Genomic DNA, 17,372 nt, shown 5'->3' with positions numbered 1-17,372 from the left:
TAGTTCCCATGCTATTGATATTCTGATGAATCACTTTAAATATCCTGTTTATTTTATACATTTATTTTTCTCACAGGGCATGTCTGATGGAGAGCATGGGCACCCAAGCCAGCCAATCAGAAGCAAGACACCACAAGTGGCTGTAGACCCAAAAGGAGCAGGTGGTCCTGACAGTGTCCACCTGAGGCACACTGGGCCAATAGACCCAACTCTGTCCCATCTTCAGAGGGTACAGAGCGAGACGGGCTCACCTTCCTATCCGTCTCCTGTATCCATCTCCATCAAGCACGACCTACCGCAGACACCAGGGCAGAAAACACAGCAGCAACAGCCCTTCCCCCAAACAACGCTGGGGAATGTGATGCCTGGACTTCAAACAGGGCTCCCGGCTGGGCTGCGGCCTGACACTCAGACGCTCAGCAAACAGGAACACTCGCACAGACCCGTCGACATGGTGCAGCTACTCACGGTGAGCCCTTCTGATCTGTAAAGTAAAACAGGCCAAAACCTCTGCCCTGTAGTGTCACCATGGAGTTATGTGCAATGTAGGTCTATTCCTAGACTAACTGTGCTCGTCTCCACCCACAGAAGTACCCAATCGTGTGGCAGGGTCTTCTTGCTCTGAAGAACGACACAGCCGCAGTTCAGCTTCACTTCGTGTCGGGGAACAATGTGCTGGCTCACCGATCGCTGCCCGCGCCTGAAGGAGGGCCCCCGCTGCGCATCGCTCAGAGGATGAGACTGGAGGCCTCCCAGCTGGAGGGGGTGGCCCGCAGGATGACGGTAAGGGATCCCAGGGAAGGGTGCGCTACAAAAAATAACCATCTTGATTTCTTGATCATTTATAGTGTTCAATATTTGTTCTTGTTTCTCAAATGTTTTGCTTTGCTCTACAAGTAATATGTATGCGGTGGTTCTGTTTTTTTTTAAGCTCCTTGTTTCTGGTTCGCGCCTCTGGCTTCCTACTGTCTTTCTGTAACCGGTGTCTGTTTCTCCCTGTAGGTGGAAAGTGATTATTGCTTGCTGCTGGCACTCCCTTGTGGGCGGGACCAGGACGATGTACTCAACCAGACTGAGTCTCTGAAAGCTGCTTTCATCAGCTACCTGCAGGCCAAGCTAGCTGCCGGGATCATCAACGTTCCCAATCCCGGATCCAACCAGGTAAATCAGTTGTGGAACTTCATCCCCTTTGTTAGTATTTGGTGGCATAATACAGTGAAGAATACATCTAAAGTTGGTATGAATACCCTGTATTGGAGATTCACTTTTTAACACAATAATCCTTTATATACATAAAGCTGTTCCTGTTTAACTGGTCTGTTAAGTGTTTTTGTAGACCACTTTACGGGTCAGCAGTGTTAAAGAGCTGATGTTATAAGAATTAGTTTTTTCTGCTGCTGCATATTAAAGCCTTTCTCACTTTCTCTTCTCCACTCCACCCAGCCTGCCTACGTGCTGCAGATCTTCCCGCCCTGCGAGTTCTCAGAAAGCCACCTGTCTCGGCTGGCCCCTGACCTACTCGCCAGCATCTCCAGCATCTCTCCGCACCTCATGATTGTCATCGCCTCAGTCTGAGCACCAGTCTCGGTCAGAGTCTGTGTGAGGGGGACCCAGCCCGCGCCAGGACGCATGCTTCCTCTCTGCTGGGCTGGGCTGGGCCTCCACGACGCTGAGCCGTTGTGCTTCTCAGCCGCGGTTGATTTCCTTGCTTCCAGTTTGTCTGCTTGGGGAAACCCTGTCTAATGGGCAGACTCTCTTCATTGTTTTTCCAAAAGGATTGGATCTACCATTGCACTATATTGGAACCATGGACCTTGTACAGATAGAAGGGTGTTGCTATATATAAATATATAAATATACATGTATGTACAGGCTCTTAAAGGCTTCCTTGTACATTGAACTGAACAAAGACAGGACCTGGGAAAGCCTGGCCTCCAGAATCATGTCACCACTATGCTTCGTTATCTCCCTTTGATTCCCTTCCTGCCTCTTCCTCCAGCCTAAAGAATTAGTGTCAAATTTGTGGATGTACAGTTTACAGAACCCAAAGGGACCTCCTTTTTTTGTTTGTTTGTTTTCCTTTGGGATATGGTTGTGATGGAGACACAGACTCTGTAAATATATAAATATTTAAAAGATGACAAAAGGACTAAAGAGAAAAAAAAAATCCATACACATTTTTTTAATCTGTGCCAAAACGTCTTTTCAGAGAAAAAAAACAAATCTTATTTTCATACTTAGACTTTGTATTGTCATTCATTCGTAAGTGTGCTTCATTTTGACATTGCCTTTTGTTTTTTTATTATTTCCTTCTCAAAAAGAAAAACAAACCTTGAGTGTTTTATGCTTGTAAAGATGTTCTTCTGTAAGTCTTGTTAATTTATGGAAACTTTTTGCAACAATTTCTACTCCGTCGTTCTTTTAACTTACAAACTCGTAAAGAATAACCGTTTAAACCGGACATTCGGTGCCCCTGCATCAGTGGGAAATGGTACAGAAGGGGAGATTCATACCAATCTGAGCCAGCAGCAACATCCACAAACTAGTCTTCAACAGCTAGCCTGTCTCTCCTTGTGTCTTTCTAACTACATGTGTACATAGGATTGGGATTCTGTGTTTAAGATTTTTTTTTATAATTTTTTTTTGGGGACATTAACTTGTAAAGAGAAAAAAAAAAAAACAGGCAAACTTGAATCATGTATCAGTTATGTGGTGTAAATATTTGTAAAACTTCAGACTGACAATTCTTTCATGGTAATGTTGAAGGCACTTATAATTTTGATACACAGAATAAAAACAAAATACAAAAAAAAAGGAGGAAAGTAATCTTTGCATATTTATATGGGATGTGAAGTTCTTTGCCAGTGGATTACTGGCCTATGAGGAGAAGTCTGGAATTTGATTGAAGCAGTGGAGCTGTGAAGTTGTAACTGAGACCAACAAGGCGTGTTTCATGTTGAATATGACCTCCCTTGGCTCCACCTTATTGCACAGAGCAGTAAGTTACAGATAGCAATCCATGGTTTTCATGGATGCATCTGTCCTCCTATTTCTGCACAGATCATTCCAAAAATAATCAGGGCTAGTAGTCTGGTGGACAACAGTACATTACCCTATTGAATTTTCTTTTTGTACTGGTTTTCCTGTCTATAGTTCTGAAGGGATATTGGAAACTAGCTTCAAGAGTAGTGACTATCAAGCCCAGAGTGTGTACTCTAGCACATAATGGTGGTAGCTAGCAAATGGAAGGCAAACATGGGAAGCAGTATAAGCAACAAGAATGCAAACTCAAACCATGACAACAGCAATGAGATGTGGCTGATTGAGGAGATGAGCTGCAGGAGCACTGATGGTGTTTCTTTTGTGTCCTAATTTCTGATTGCTTGCAACCAGGCATCAGTAACATGTTTTTTTTGTAATATAGATGAAGGCAAAATGTGCATTTCAGCTGTTAAGTGTGAAATAGGTTATGATTTATTAAATGCAATGAAACCCACCAAAAATGCTGCAATACGATAGGTGTGATTCCAAACCTATTTCAATCCTAGCACCTGTTTTACTGGCTCACTCATTTCGAGGATTAGTGTCAATGTTTTGTTTTTTTTTTTTTTTTTTTTTTTTTTTTTTTTTTTTTTTTTAAATGCATTCAGATTTATTTGCCTTGCCCTGGCAGCACTAAGGTGTGCATGCTACCGCTGAAGAAAGACTCAAGAGGTCCAAAATAAAAAAATAATAATTTGAGGTTGCAGGATTAATAGCATTTGAATCATAAAACAAAAGTGCTGTTATGTGACTCGACTCTTATTCTGACTTTTATTACTATGACTGATTTTAAGCAATATAAAGTAACTCTGCACCCAGACCAGAAATCTCCTCCTAGGCTAGCTTTGAAGGTGAAGTGGCCAGGACTTCTCTTCTCCCCTCGTCTTTACCTGGATATTCCACAGCAAAAATAGACAGGTAGACTAATAGTAGGTCAATAGCTGGTTTTATTTACTTTTTTTTTTTTTTTTTTAAGTGGTATTGTTTTTTAGTAATTTTATACCAGTGATTCAATTAACTTTCCTTTTAGGTATACTACATATCCCAAACTATTATGTAGTCTGGCTTGGGGAGTGTAATTACAAAAGACAAAATGTATCGTGTGAACTTTTTTTTCCTTGCAGAGCCTTATCCTTTACAAAATGTTACATTCTTGTATACAGTATAATGGTGCGGATTTGTTCCCTCCACCCACTCTGTTGTCAGTGACCCTAATGGTGTTTGAGGAGATCGTTCCATCGCTGTGTTACACTGCCCCCTAGTGAGATGGTCTTCGTTGCTGTTTTGTTCAAACCTGTGCTGTGCTGCTCCCTAGTGGCAAATAACACTGTGATGCTGTTGACTTCATTTGGAAACAACATAATGTGCATGTTACTGTACAAAGCATTTGCTGTGCTGGAATACTGCATTTTTTGACAAATATAATTTGCCTTAACAAACTAATAGGCAACAAAATAGAGCAGTGGCGTAATAGCCATGGTTTAAATATGAATGACTGAAACTCGCTGGTAGTGTTTGATCAGGTGGCTGTTTCAGTAGCAGTGATAAGAGAATGTACATTTTAATTAAGAGTTTGTGATTATGTGTAACATTTAAGAAATGTTAAGCTGATCTAAAACTATCTTTTAAAATATTAATCTAATGAAAGTAGCTCATTATACCAATATTGCAGAATGTATTGCAGAATGAAGAGGCTGTAAAAAGCAGTCAACAACAAGGGAGTGTGAGAAAAGATTTTATTTATTCATGCTCTGTATCTGTTGGTAGTTTCAGCAGTATATATTCCTATAGAGAAGTAGTTAGATGCCTGTAGCATTAGGCTTCTCTACATTGATGTGTGAAGGCTCCCAGGCAGGTCTGGTTACTTTAAAGTAAATGGGGTATTTAATCTTCTAGTTACACAGGAGGAAAAACACCCAGGCCCAATTAAACTTGAGTTTCCCACCGCTCCACCTCGCTGCAGTGGAATTAGCAGCAGCTAGAGAACAGTTTGATCTGTATGGATCCATCTCAAGTAAAGTATTAAAACACCTGCCTATGTTCCAATTTGGAGCAGCCTGCTTGCAGGAATCCTCATTAATGAGCAACCTCACAGCCAAAGTGGAATCAATGACTGTATCGTGCTTTGGTACAGATTTCTGCAAGCAAGTGCATCACCACGCATATAACTACCACAGTGGGTCTGGGACCCAAACATCTGATGTGGTTTAACACAGATGACCGGATTTGGTGAATGTGTGTAAACCCCACAGTAGGAGGCTGATTCAGCCTTCATGTAGTATGTGTGTGTGTGTATATATATATATATAAAGAGAGAGAGAGAGAGAGAGAGGACACTAGAGGGCTTCCTGGTGGGAAATCTATTCCAACTACAAACGTAGCCTACAACGTGGTGGTGCATGTACTGAAATATATGATACAGACACATTCTGTTTGAGAGAGAATGGACGTTGATTGCAAACCCAGAGCCTTATGTTGGTTAGACAAACAGACCAGAAGAACAGAGCAGGAATTGGTCACACAGAACTCCATGATGCCATTAACACAGTGCACTGAGTCAGACTAAGGGATGCCAATCCATTGTAAAGTACTTTAATGGTTGAGGTGCCTCAGGATAGTGCAAAAGCTGTACACAACGACGTGATGCTGATCTGATTTACCAAGAGCTAAGATACATTCTGGGGATCAGACAATCTGATTTGAAAAAGCACTCGGCATTTCTTTAGGAATAGAACAGTGTTGCCCTTCAGGATACAAATATATACCCAATCAATTGAGAAATAAAAACACTCAAACACAGATGAGAGTAGATATACAGTAAAGTGTTTAAGGTGCCTTGAGAGACACTCAAATTGTAATTTCAGATGTGGCAGTATTTTAGGGCAGGATAGGGGTAAGGTTAACAAATACTGAATTAAAATGCATTTTTACATTGAAACAAGAAAGTGTACACTTTCACCCCATTGGGTCATTTCAGAGCATGAACAACCCCAGTTTAAACACAGAGGGAGGGAGAAGGGCGGCTCTCCTTTAGCAAACACAAAGCAATCAACTTAACGGCAATTTTTAAATGGCCTTTTCACCATTCCGTTTTAATGATTACGCTCAATATAAGTGCACAACTCGAGCATTTCAGGATGCAAAGTCCTGCTGCAGTCTCATCTTAAAATTAAGATCTCAAAGCTCTAAATCATTATCTTAGCAGTAAATATTATAACTATTGGTACATGTAAATGTTTAAATGTTATGAACATTCACAGATACTATTCATAGGAAAATAAATATCACAGCAGATACTTTTGATTTTTAATTTAAAGAAGGAAATGTTGAAAGTATTCTTTATGATTCAAGGTGCCACCTCATATACTTTCAGCAGTTCCATGACCAATTTTGATTTAAAAGGTTTTAGTTTAAACTTGATCCTCCTTTATTTTTTAAATACACTCATATAATTTTGTACACTGAACAACTGATGAGGAAAATGCTGTTTTAAATGAGACGAAAACATATTTCTTGCTTTGCACCGTTACAAATTTTGAGGGAAATCACACACTGTAGCACAATATTTACAAAGCTTTAAAGACTTCCAAAAGCTTTTGTTTTTTCAGTGTCGTTTTTTAAGAATATAGTTTGATGTGCATGAGACTGTTGTCGGCTTAACAGCTGAATGCATATCAAAATTAATTTAATCTCAAAACAGGCTTTGTGAACTAGATGTCAAAGAACAGTTATTGAGATGATTAATATATATATATATATATATATATATATTAGATATATATATATATATATATATATATGGTTTCCAAAGGTCTGGGACTAATCCAGAGGTCTGATCGATTACGTTATATTGCGTTCCATAAGGTTAAGATTTACCCTAAGACAGTTTGGTCGGAAATTAATTCGAAGCTCAGTGCACTCTGGTTGCCTGGGCCCACACTCTCTCTCACTCTGCAGGCTGGCTGGTGCACTCCATCTCGACAGGCTCCCCCTCACTGGTCTGCAGCTCCTCTCCGTCTCCGTCCCTGGCGCGGAACAGCAGCTCCCCCGTCTGAATGACCTGCTCGGTGGTCTGCCAGGATGCCGTGCCCCCGTACTGCTGGTAGAAATCGGAGTCGGCCTGGAACATGACGAGCGCCTGGGCGGTGTGGATGCGCACATGCTGGGCCAGGCTGTTGGCATCCAGGAACTTGTCCCCGCAAGAGTCACAGGCGTACAGGATCTGGGTGTTCGGGTCTTAACAGGAGGAAATGCACACACTGAAAAACATGGGCACTACAAGACAGGCCCTGCTGGAAAAACTTGGTGAACTGGGTTTGATTGCTTTTTGCATCACAGCACAGACAGGACAAAAGGGTATGCAGGTAAATAACAAAAAGCCATATTGATGTCATTTTTTTTTTTTTAACCACTTAAAGACGTTTGTAATGTTTGTAAATGTGCTCAGACAGATGAAGGACAGCTAAGAGGAATGATGGTTAAACATCACTATTACTCTTTGGACCCTTGTGAATGAATTTAGCAATCAGCATTCTGTTTGTCACCCAAGAAGGCAGGGATGTAGCTAGAGGTTTTAAATAACAAGACTAATGTCTCCTCTTGGAGATGAGCCCCTCGCAGCCCTACCTGCTTCCTGCACCTTCTCCACTGCCTTAGTGATCTCAGCCTTTAGTGCCTCTGTTTCATCGGCTGTCACTGCTGTCGTCACAGGAACCACTGAAACAAACCAATCAAGTATATAAACAGCTAGTCCGGGAGCACCCACTGCATATTTCTCAATAGATTTTGTATTCTACTACAAAGAAGACTGGGAGCCAATGTGGCTGTAGAGGACTGAGCTGAGGAACTGGGTATCAGCATGTCCATGAGAGAGATCGGGGCTGGCAGACAAGAGTGTTAACCTCAGCTCTCTTACCTGTGAGCTGCGCCACTGCGCTAGCAGCCAGAGCCTCTGTCGCCAGGGTTACAATCTCGTCTGTTGTCACAGTGACGATGCTGACCTCGTCTTCTTCCAGGTCCTCGTGTGACTTGGTGACAAGCCTCTTCATGCCGGCCTGGCCCTGGTGTACCGTCTTGACGTGGGAGCGCAGGTTGTCCACGCGGTTGAACCCGCGACCGCACTTGTCACACAGGTACGGCTTCTCACCTGGAACACAAGGCAGAAAACTACTGAAACGCTACTTCATTCAACCACGGCATGCAGAGCATTCCTCAACCCCACTGCTGTCTGAGAATGTACCCTCCACCTAAATGCCATTCTAGGGAATACAATGAAAACAAACTACCCTTAAAATCGGAAATCGTTCTCAAATTGCGTCAGAGAGAGGACACACACCCAGGCTGTCCTAAGAAGGCTCTGTGACGCTGCCCATGGGTTCTGGTTTACCTGTGTGTATGATGATGTGCTTAGACAGGTCCCCTACGTTCACAAAGGCTTTGTTGCACACGTTGCATCTGTGAGGCCGGATGTTATCGTGGTGGCGGATGTGATTGGCCAGCTGACTGGACTGGACAAACCTGCACGGAGAAAGATATCGGATAAAGATAACAAATCACTCCGTATTCCAACTGGTTCTGAAACAATCTCTAAACTATTTCAGCCTGAAGGCTTGTTTGTTTCCTGACTTGTCTAACCCCCCCAGGACCTCACCTCTTTCCACAGCGATCACAGACATATGGTTTCTCTCCAGTGTGCTGACGAACATGAGCGATCAGGGAGCTGGCCTGAGTGAAACCCTTTCCACAGACCATACAGCGGCACGGCTTCTCTCCTGCAAAACACAGCGCAATGCTTACCAGCCTGTTTCCCTAGACAGTGTAATGCGGTCTGAGCAGAGAACTAGGGAAAGGGGAGCTGCATAAAACTGCTTTCATAGATTCATGTTTATTGAATGTATGAAACTGCACTGCTGAACCTCGTTTTCGTTGCCCCTAAACACCTGATTTTGTTTCCGACTGTTCACCTTCCTTTAACAATGCAAAAACACAGAATGATTCTTTCAATGAAGACATCGTAATGTCAGTGGAGCAGGCTCTGTCACAATGCATAAAGATATGGGTATTCTCTACAGTGATACCCTACACACACACTGGGCACCCTCCATGCTTACCAGTGTGAATGCGGACGTGACGCTGCAGAGCCCCGGGGTCAGCGAAGGCGCGCTGGCAGTGCATACACACATAGGGCTTCTCCCCGCTGTGTACTCGCAGATGTCTCTTCAGGTTGCCTGAAAGGGAGAGGAAACCCCAGGATGACATCAGCAGCGATTAATTCACAATGACCTCTCTGCAGAGAAAACGTGAACTTGACAGGGATCGAGAATGTGGAGAACTGCATCAGGGTTGATAGGGGCAAACACAGTAATAGAAAATAAAAAAAAAAATGTGTGCTGCATCACACAACACTGCCCTTTACACCTACGACTATAAAAAGGCAAAGACAAACACTGTTAAAACATTTGTCTGATTCAGTAATTAGCAGCCCTTTTCAAGGTGGGGACAACTGAGGAATATTTCAAGATCTTTGACATGTACGTGCACCTAGCAATTTGGATGTTGTCTGAAGGCACTGAGAGTGTTTGCTGAGAGGCTGTGTAGGCCTGAAGATTAGTTGTGGAAAGGGTTAGCCTAAATCTAGGAGTTGCCTAATATGTGGAATTTTCTAGAGATTTTGTAGACTTAGACCTAACTTTATAACCAAGTTTCTTGTTAAAAGGTGCCTACAGACTTACCCGAGGTTGTGAACTGCTTCCCACACTCCTTACACTTGAGGGGCCCGTCTGCAATGTGGATTTTCAGATGAGCCTTCAGGTTACCAATCTGCAAAGAACAAGTGCAATAAATCAAGCCATGCCTGTTGGGCAGTTGGAGGCTACGTTTCTTTATTTTAATTAGGGTTGCTCGTTCTGAAACCGTCATGAGGGACTTCCCCACCTGTTTAACTGACTGAACTCTGGTTCTTTGACAGTTTCTGAACAAGAGCTATGTGCCTGAAGGACCTGCCCCGTCCTCACCTGGTTAAAACGCTTGTCGCAGTGCTGGCACCTGTGCCCCTTGTCTGTGTCGTGTGTCTCCAGGTGCCTCATCTTGGCAGTGGGGTCTGAGAAGGAGCGCTCGCAGTAGTCGCAGTGGTAGGGCTTCTCCCCGCTGTGCACCAGCTGGTGCCTCTTGAGGTTGCCCGAGGTGGTGAAGAGCTTGCCACACTCGTCGCAGCTGTAGCGTGCCTCGCCCGTGTGCCTCTTGCGGTGCAGGTTCAGCAGGCTGATCAGACGGTAGCTCTTCCCACATTCCTCACAGCTATAGGGCTTCAGGGGGCTGGAACAGGAGTGGCACACATACATGAATACACTGACCCGCTCACTCTAACCTTGTGTGATCAGCTGCTGTAGTTCTAGCACGTTTGTATAACATTGTTACGTGAGCCTCGTCCTGCTTACAGTGAGGCTGGCTAAAATACTGCAGGCAATGCCAGCATAAGACATTTTAAAACCCTGCTCAGCAAACTTGTTTATAAAATATTGTACATTGTCAGGACAGAGGGAGGCAAACGCAGGACTGCAATATAACCATATACTGAGGAGCGCTATAGTGAGTGGTGGGAGTAGCTGATGTATCGGCTTGCTCGGTTACCTGTGTGTCTTCTCGTGTGCCTTGCAGGCAGCTGGGTCGGAGAAGGCCTTGCTGCAGTCTCGGCAGGTGAAAGGTTTCTCTCCTGTGTGAATGCGGATGTGCCGCTTGAAGTTCCCTGTGTGTGTGAAAGACTTCCCACACTCCTGCCAATCAAACACAAAGCAGGGCTGAGTGGGACTAAAACTAATGGTACTGCCGAGTTCTTTTGAGACAGGTAGTGTTTATATAAGTGAATTAACATAGGAAATATACAGTGGGGCTACTGCAGGCATAAGCTCTCACTTTCACTCTCTGATGAGTTATGCTACACTACAGGTGAGGGTTGCATTAATAAAACAAATATCTGGAAGATCTTAACTTTGGTTGTAGTAATACCTTACTAAGAGAACGTTCTGTTGTTTACTGCTCATTTTAAATAACGTTTTCAAAACATGTTGCAAGATGTTATTTGAAGAGTTTAGGTCCAAATACCTCTTCTTACCTCGCACTTGTGTAATACGGAGCCGTACGCCCGCGACTCACTGCGGTCGTTGTGGGAGCCTGAGCGCAGCTGCCTGCCATCTGATCCACTGTCAAGGTCCGTCTGTCCATCCTCCTCCTCCTCTTCCTCATCCTCCTCCTCCTCCTCCTCCTCCATGTCTTCCTCATCTTCCTCCTCGTCTTCCTCCTCTATCTCCCCCTCCTCCTTGGCCAACCTCACCTCCCCCTCTTCCAGTTCTGAGAAACAAGCACAAGGGACTGTTTTTAAGAAAAACGTTTCACCGATAGAAGCCTTCAAAGCATTTCGTTACGCTTTGGTTGAGTTAAACCGATCACTGAATGATGCTTCCCACCTCCTCTTCATGCGCCAGGAGTACCCAATTTGCACACTGACATGCAGGTCTTACCTTGTTCATCTGTGCCTGCCTGCTCAGCCCGCTTAGCCACTAGCTTCCTTCTCTTCTGTCGGCTCATCATGTAAGTCATCTGTTCAACAGGGTCGTTCAATGGTACATCTGAATCCAAACACAGGAGCATTAGTTACACATGGCCAAAACCGATAAACATCCAGTTTCGCTGGTGGTGAATGCAGCCTTTATTCAGGCTTCCTTTTAATTTTATGGCTTACTGACCTGGTCTGTAATTAGGATCTTCTTCATCCTTTTCAAAGCCAGCCCCCAACTCGTCCTCCCCAGTCTTCTCTCCCTGAACCTCTATCCTACCCTCTGACTCTTCTACCTGGTCTGCTGTCACCCCAGCGGGCTGCTCTATTGGCTGCGCTGTGGGTGCTTCTGGCTCTGCTTTTGGCTGGACTCCTTCAGGCAATGCCACTGGCTCAGTTGCTAGTTGTGCAACTGCTATTGCCTGGGCAGCAGATCCCTCAGGTTCTGCTGCCGATTGGGTAGCAGACTCTTGCGATTCTTTGACTGTGGACAGTTCAACCGCAGGCTCCGTCATTGGTTGGTTTGATGATCCTGTGGGTTCTTCCATTGTCTGTGCTTTGGGAGGTTTATCGCCCTCTGCTGGCTGTCCTACATCACTCTCCTGCATGGTCCCACCCAGGTTCTCCTCTGACAGCGGTGGGGCTTCGTCCTCTGGTTTCTCTGAAAGAGGGCTGCTGGTGCTTTTTGTTAACTCTTCCATCTTCTCAGAACCTACTGATTACGAGGACATAGTAAACAATGAGCTTGGTAAGAAACACCTATATCCACGCTCTCAAACTGCAATTGTCTATAAGGAAACTTGATAAACAATTAAGATTTCTCAACAGAGTAGTTTTGTTGTTCTAATATAGAGTTTTATTCACCCCTCCCCTAATAGCTGCTAAATTCACCTATGGTGCTGAATGCTAAGTGCCAAAGAATTGTACTTGATTTTCCAATTCCATAACGTCCCATGAGGCTGTTGGCTCATGCTGCTTAATAGTATAGTATAGTACAGTAGAGCTTATTCACAGGCACCATTTCTTTGAATCAAACAAGTCACAATTCTACACCTTGTTGGAGTCCTTAGTGCACAGGCTTTGAACAACAGTTCATAATACAATGTTAATATTCTTGGGGATTTATTAAAATGTCTTTGGGACCATATTCGGTTCTCAAACAGGAAGCCCCTGAACTTATAAACTTTGAAAATGTGGCTACATACTGTCAGTGTAAGACGGCTCTATGGTGACCTGCAGTGGTCCAGTCAGGGTTTTATAAGCAGTGCAGGCATTGACAATCTCTTGCATCTGGAGGAAGCCAGCGACTGCTAACACATCGTCTACGTTCTGATTGGTCAGGTTGAGCTTGGCAGTGTACATGAATTCCAGAACTTGTCCAAGACCTGTAGGGAAGCACAAGTGGACTGTCAGTCAATTGAGCCTGTAAAGGGTTTATACTAACCCTTATGTCCTTAATGCACGCAACAGTAATCCCAGAATTGCATTCACATTTTGTAAGCTGCACCATGTGGAATGCGGAAACACAAAGCATGCAGCATGCAAATGCTTGAGCTTTTTTTTGGATTTCTGATTTATTGAAATATGTGTATTCCATGGTAATGATGGTTCTCATAAAACAAAGAAACATGTATTTGTATGGCCCTTCACACATGCCCTGATCAAAATGTGGGCTCCCCCTCCCCCCCGTATAATCTCTTTGTTTAAAACACAACAGTGTGCTGTTAAGACATTCCAAGGAGAGTTGCTCGCTGTCTTGTTGCAGCACATTACCTGCCGCGTTGCTGATGTCCAGGTGCACCACATCTTTCTGCTCAACAAACAGCATGCGGAAATACAAGCTGCAGGCTGCCAGCAGGGCTTTGTGTGCCTTGAAATCCACGCCGTCCACCACAAAGGTGCAGTCACACAGCAGCCCCATCTGCCTCTGCTGGTCAAACTGCTCCAGGACCTTTCCACTGTGCCAAGGGAAATCCATTCCTGCCGCGGCCAATCACTGAAGGAAAAACAACCTTCGTAATATCACAGAATGGGAAATTACTTTTCAAACTTGACTGCTAGAAACGTAGGCTACTTTAACGTGGGATAACCAAGCTGAAAAAAAAAAAACTTGGAAATGGAATAATGATACACATCTGGCAATACTTTCCTCCAGCAATAGCTTGCGTATGAAGAAATGAAACGTTCCTGACAGGGCTCTTTGTAGGGTTATCAATAACACAGAGACAATGCTTTATTAATGTGCAGCCCTTTATTTGGAGACGGTATATATTACAGCCTGGTACTGACGCAGCACATTTTTATTTCACTAGGGGGCAGAGTGCCGGACTCAGGATTCGGGAGGTGGGGCACAAAATGGTTAAGATAACTTTATAGAGCAACACAATATAAACGTTCACAGAATTTCTTCAATTCAAACCGGTTTGACAAACAGGCACCTATAAAACGTGTTGTTTTTGTAATAAACATAGCTTTCTCTTTCCTTCAGCCACGATAGTCAGGCAGTTTTTGTAACGAATGTTGAACAAATACAGAGACTACCGCTCCTAAGGCGCCATATTAACAAAACATAATCACACAGGCATGTTAAAGCAGAGAACTGGGGCGCATTGCAGAACCTTAAAACTGTTGCAAGCGCGACTCCCTATCCGACTCTGCCAACTGCAAAAACACAATAATCGTTTTTTTTTTTTTTTTTTTTTTTTTATCTGACGCGAAGAGCGTCGCGCAAGCTTCGCATCAGCAACTCAAAAGCTAAGCTGCTTTGGCTTTGCAACGCATCCAAGCAAACGACTTCTTGCGCTGATGCTTCACGAATGCCGCTGTACACATTGATGACGGACAGACAGACACTGTTGTTGTTTTGGTTGACGATGCAGCAGATTGATTAGTATCCCCCTTTATCTCGCTCGCTCTCTATCCGGGATTAACTGATATTGCCTGCCAGTCTCAGCTCCCCGGCCGCAGTGAAGATGGCGCTTGCGGTGGGGAGGGTTGCCCTCTGCCTGCTCGTCTACCCTAATAAGCTCCCGGGCCCTTTCCACGCTAAACTCGAGAAAATGTACCTCTTAGAGCCAGATCAAAAAATCCTTCGACTCCCCCCTGACGCTTCCGGGTATTCTTTCGTCAGTATTTTGGGTGTACGTTGGCCTCGGTCGATCGAGTGGTTCGGTGATCGATCTCTACCCTCAGACTCGATCCGCTGCCATCTTCTGCTCTCTGATCGATTGATAGTGGCCTTGTGGAAAAGATAAGTCTGCGCATGTGTGGCGAACACGCACTCGCGTGTCGTGAACGCGCCGGACGCGGGCGGGCACTACAGCGGTTTCAAGAACGCGGGGGCGCGCTGAGAGAAAACAGTAATGCTTATGAAAAGTGATGCGTTTCCACTTAGATCCTCTTAGAGTGTATCAGTCAATGTATTACATAGCACTTTAAAAAAATTTAAACAGTGGATGTTTAAGAAGGATGGCACTGTTGTTTTCTATACATCTTGCCACGGTTCCTGTAATAGTATGTGTGTTTCTTTGAACTCGTCATGTTTGTCCCCTTATTTTATTATTTATTTGTGCCGTATGCACTTTGTGTTTAATATATATTATTTGCATTGTGTAAACAAAACAAAAAAAAAAAAGCCTTTAACCCTTTCATGCATAAAACATTGAAAACATTGAATAGTTTTTTCCATTGCTTTATATGGAGAAAAATGGCATCCTCATATGATGTCATCACACATTTGCGTCTTCATTATGCTCTCATATAAAGATCGGAATGCAGGAATGGGTTAATGCAAGTGACCTGATATATATTATTATAATATATTATCATATATATATATATATATATATATATATATATATATATATATATATATATATATATATATATGTGTATGTGTGTGTGTGTGTATGTATATGTATATGTATATGTATATGTATATGTATATGTATGGGGATTCTGGCATTATAAGTATGTGCTTCTTCCAGAGGTTAGAGCAGAGGTAAGGGATCTAGACATTCAACTTGTGAACTGGTAACTGTTAAAAGAACTAAAAAATAAACGTGTTTGCCCCTTTCTCCAATCATCGTGTAGTTAAGGTTACGATTCTTCATGTCTAGGAGGTCAGGTCAATGCGCTCAACGATTAAGAGAAGAGAAAATGGAACTCAGTTTACTTGTAATAAACTTGCATCTATTGTTATTAGTCAACCATAAAGGCTGTTTACAGATGCTTGTCAAGGATCTTTATACCACACTGTGGCCAACTTCTCTTCTTGCTAGTAGTCGAGCACAGTGTTAAACCACACAGTCCAGGCACAGTCCAGGTCTAAAATAGCAAAGACTTATGGCATCTTTTTGGTTTCTATGTGGGTAGCGCTAGTGCCTCACAGCGTTTAGCTTCAGGCAGATCATTACTGCTGACAGTGAAGTTGGGAATAGCAGAGGTCTGAAAATGAAAGAGAGAGCAGGGGATCAGATGCTGGTCTTTGACTCCTATGTGCTGGGACCCGGCACAGGCTTTACACACACTGCATACCAAAACAAGCAGTCTAATGCAGTGAGTCACTTGGTGCCAGCATCTGATCAGACCTGCCCTACTTTTAGTGCAATGCTCTTCCTGCATTGAATAAATGTGATCTTTTTATATTGCTATGATTACATACAGTATAATTTAAACTTATGCCAAATCCAGTGCTATTCAAGGCATTAAACACAGAAAACAAACACATTCATTCATTGCAAGTGTGTGTTTTTAGGTAATTCTCCAATTAAGCTGAATTTTAAATAACTATATTCCATCAACCAATCACGCCCCAGGAGGTGGCCTAAATTCTGACTGTAATCTGAGCTATATATACAGTATGACGCATTTCTAAATCACTGTTAAAAAAAAAACCTTAGGAAGAAACTGTTACAGCATTAACAAGTAATAAATATTAAAATACAAAAACCAAGATCTAGGTAATCAGTGAGTTTAGTTACATACACATGTAGATGGGCATTTCCATGCTAACAGGGTGCATATGTGTAACACAAATTTTGAAAAATAAAGTTCTCGATGTGGTGTTCATCCCCTTCTTACCATATGCTCTGGAGTCTCAATGGCATATAATTCTTAAAGGGAAGATCACTTTTCATGCTGCACAAATGTTGCAGGCACTTGAAGTTCATACTCCACGCATGGTAATGCTGCAAATGAGGACGGACGCAAAGCATGAAAAGAGCCCCAAAAAATTACAATCGCGTTAAAATTTTGTGCATTGTTATTTATTGACATTTTATTATGAAAAACAGTCAAATATGGGAGTCCAAGGTATTCCTTATGATGCGTTAATCAAACATTGTGTTGCTTGCACACAAAGCTACATATTTGCAGTTTGAAAACATTTTTCAAAAAATGCACCCATCAAACACATACTCAATTTACTGTAATGAAGCACATACATATAGAAATCAAGGGTGGCTTCAGTTTTTGCCATATGTGATTGACTAAGAGCTGTTGGCGACATTCATTGCCATTTAAAGGAGAGGGGACTGTCAAATCTAATAACAGTGGCTGTTAAACAAACATTTGACTCAATTTTGCAAATTAAAAGCAGCAAAGTGATCAAAGAGATCAAAGAGGGTTTGTCGAGCGAAGGTGTCACGGAAAATAAGTAGCCTCTTGCCTTTCTGCGCTTGAGCTAAGTTCAGAATTTAAAGGGACGGTTCTTTGGAGTCTCTGTGAAGCTTACAGGATGCCATTGTTTTTTTTTAAGAAGCGAGAGGTACTGCAAACA

At 43.1% G+C, this 17,372-nt stretch overlaps 2 protein-coding genes across 5 annotated transcripts in view; one reads left to right on the top strand and one right to left on the bottom strand.

Annotated features, from left to right (window-relative positions):
- Positions 1-2,814, top strand: part of LOC121328693 (msx2-interacting protein-like) — a 37,193-nt gene extending 34,379 nt beyond the window's left edge. For both annotated transcript variants that reach the window (XM_041273654.1, XM_041273653.1), the window contains exons 12-15: positions 77-469; positions 589-783; positions 1,003-1,161; positions 1,444-2,814. In XM_041273654.1, the coding sequence (XP_041129588.1) occupies positions 77-469; positions 589-783; positions 1,003-1,161; positions 1,444-1,575 (879 nt within the window). In that variant the 3' untranslated portion in view covers positions 1,576-2,814. The remainder of the gene's footprint in view (positions 1-76; positions 470-588; positions 784-1,002; positions 1,162-1,443) is intronic.
- Positions 2,815-6,946: 4,132 nt separating this feature from the next.
- Positions 6,947-14,845, bottom strand: LOC121329248 (zinc finger and BTB domain-containing protein 17-like). Of its 3 annotated transcripts, none has more exons than XM_041274742.1 (15): positions 14,659-14,845; positions 13,367-13,589; positions 12,799-12,978; positions 11,784-12,305; positions 11,559-11,666; positions 11,153-11,388; positions 10,672-10,814; positions 10,056-10,356; positions 9,774-9,861; positions 9,153-9,269; positions 8,693-8,813; positions 8,429-8,559; positions 7,958-8,188; positions 7,669-7,758; positions 6,947-7,278 (listed from the first exon to the last, which is right to left on the bottom strand). In XM_041274742.1, exons 2-15 carry the CDS (start codon positions 13,569-13,571, stop codon positions 6,989-6,991), a joined length of 2,763 nt encoding a protein of 920 aa, XP_041130676.1. In that variant the 5' UTR covers positions 13,572-13,589; positions 14,659-14,845; the 3' UTR covers positions 6,947-6,988. The 3 variants fall into 3 exon arrangements, with proteins under 3 accessions (XP_041130676.1, XP_041130674.1, XP_041130675.1); XM_041274740.1 differs by having other exon boundaries at positions 11,784-12,308; positions 14,659-14,844; XM_041274741.1 differs by lacking the exon at positions 14,659-14,845 and having other exon boundaries at positions 11,784-12,308; positions 13,367-14,648.
- Between the last annotated feature and the right edge of the window lie 2,527 nt (positions 14,846-17,372).

Source organism: Polyodon spathula, chromosome 16 (genome assembly GCF_017654505.1).
Source record: "Polyodon spathula isolate WHYD16114869_AA chromosome 16, ASM1765450v1, whole genome shotgun sequence".
Taxonomy (NCBI): Eukaryota; Metazoa; Chordata; class Actinopteri; order Acipenseriformes; family Polyodontidae; genus Polyodon; species Polyodon spathula.
The sequence above is the reverse complement of the archived record's forward strand: the minus strand, read 5'-3'. Positions and strand labels throughout refer to the sequence as shown.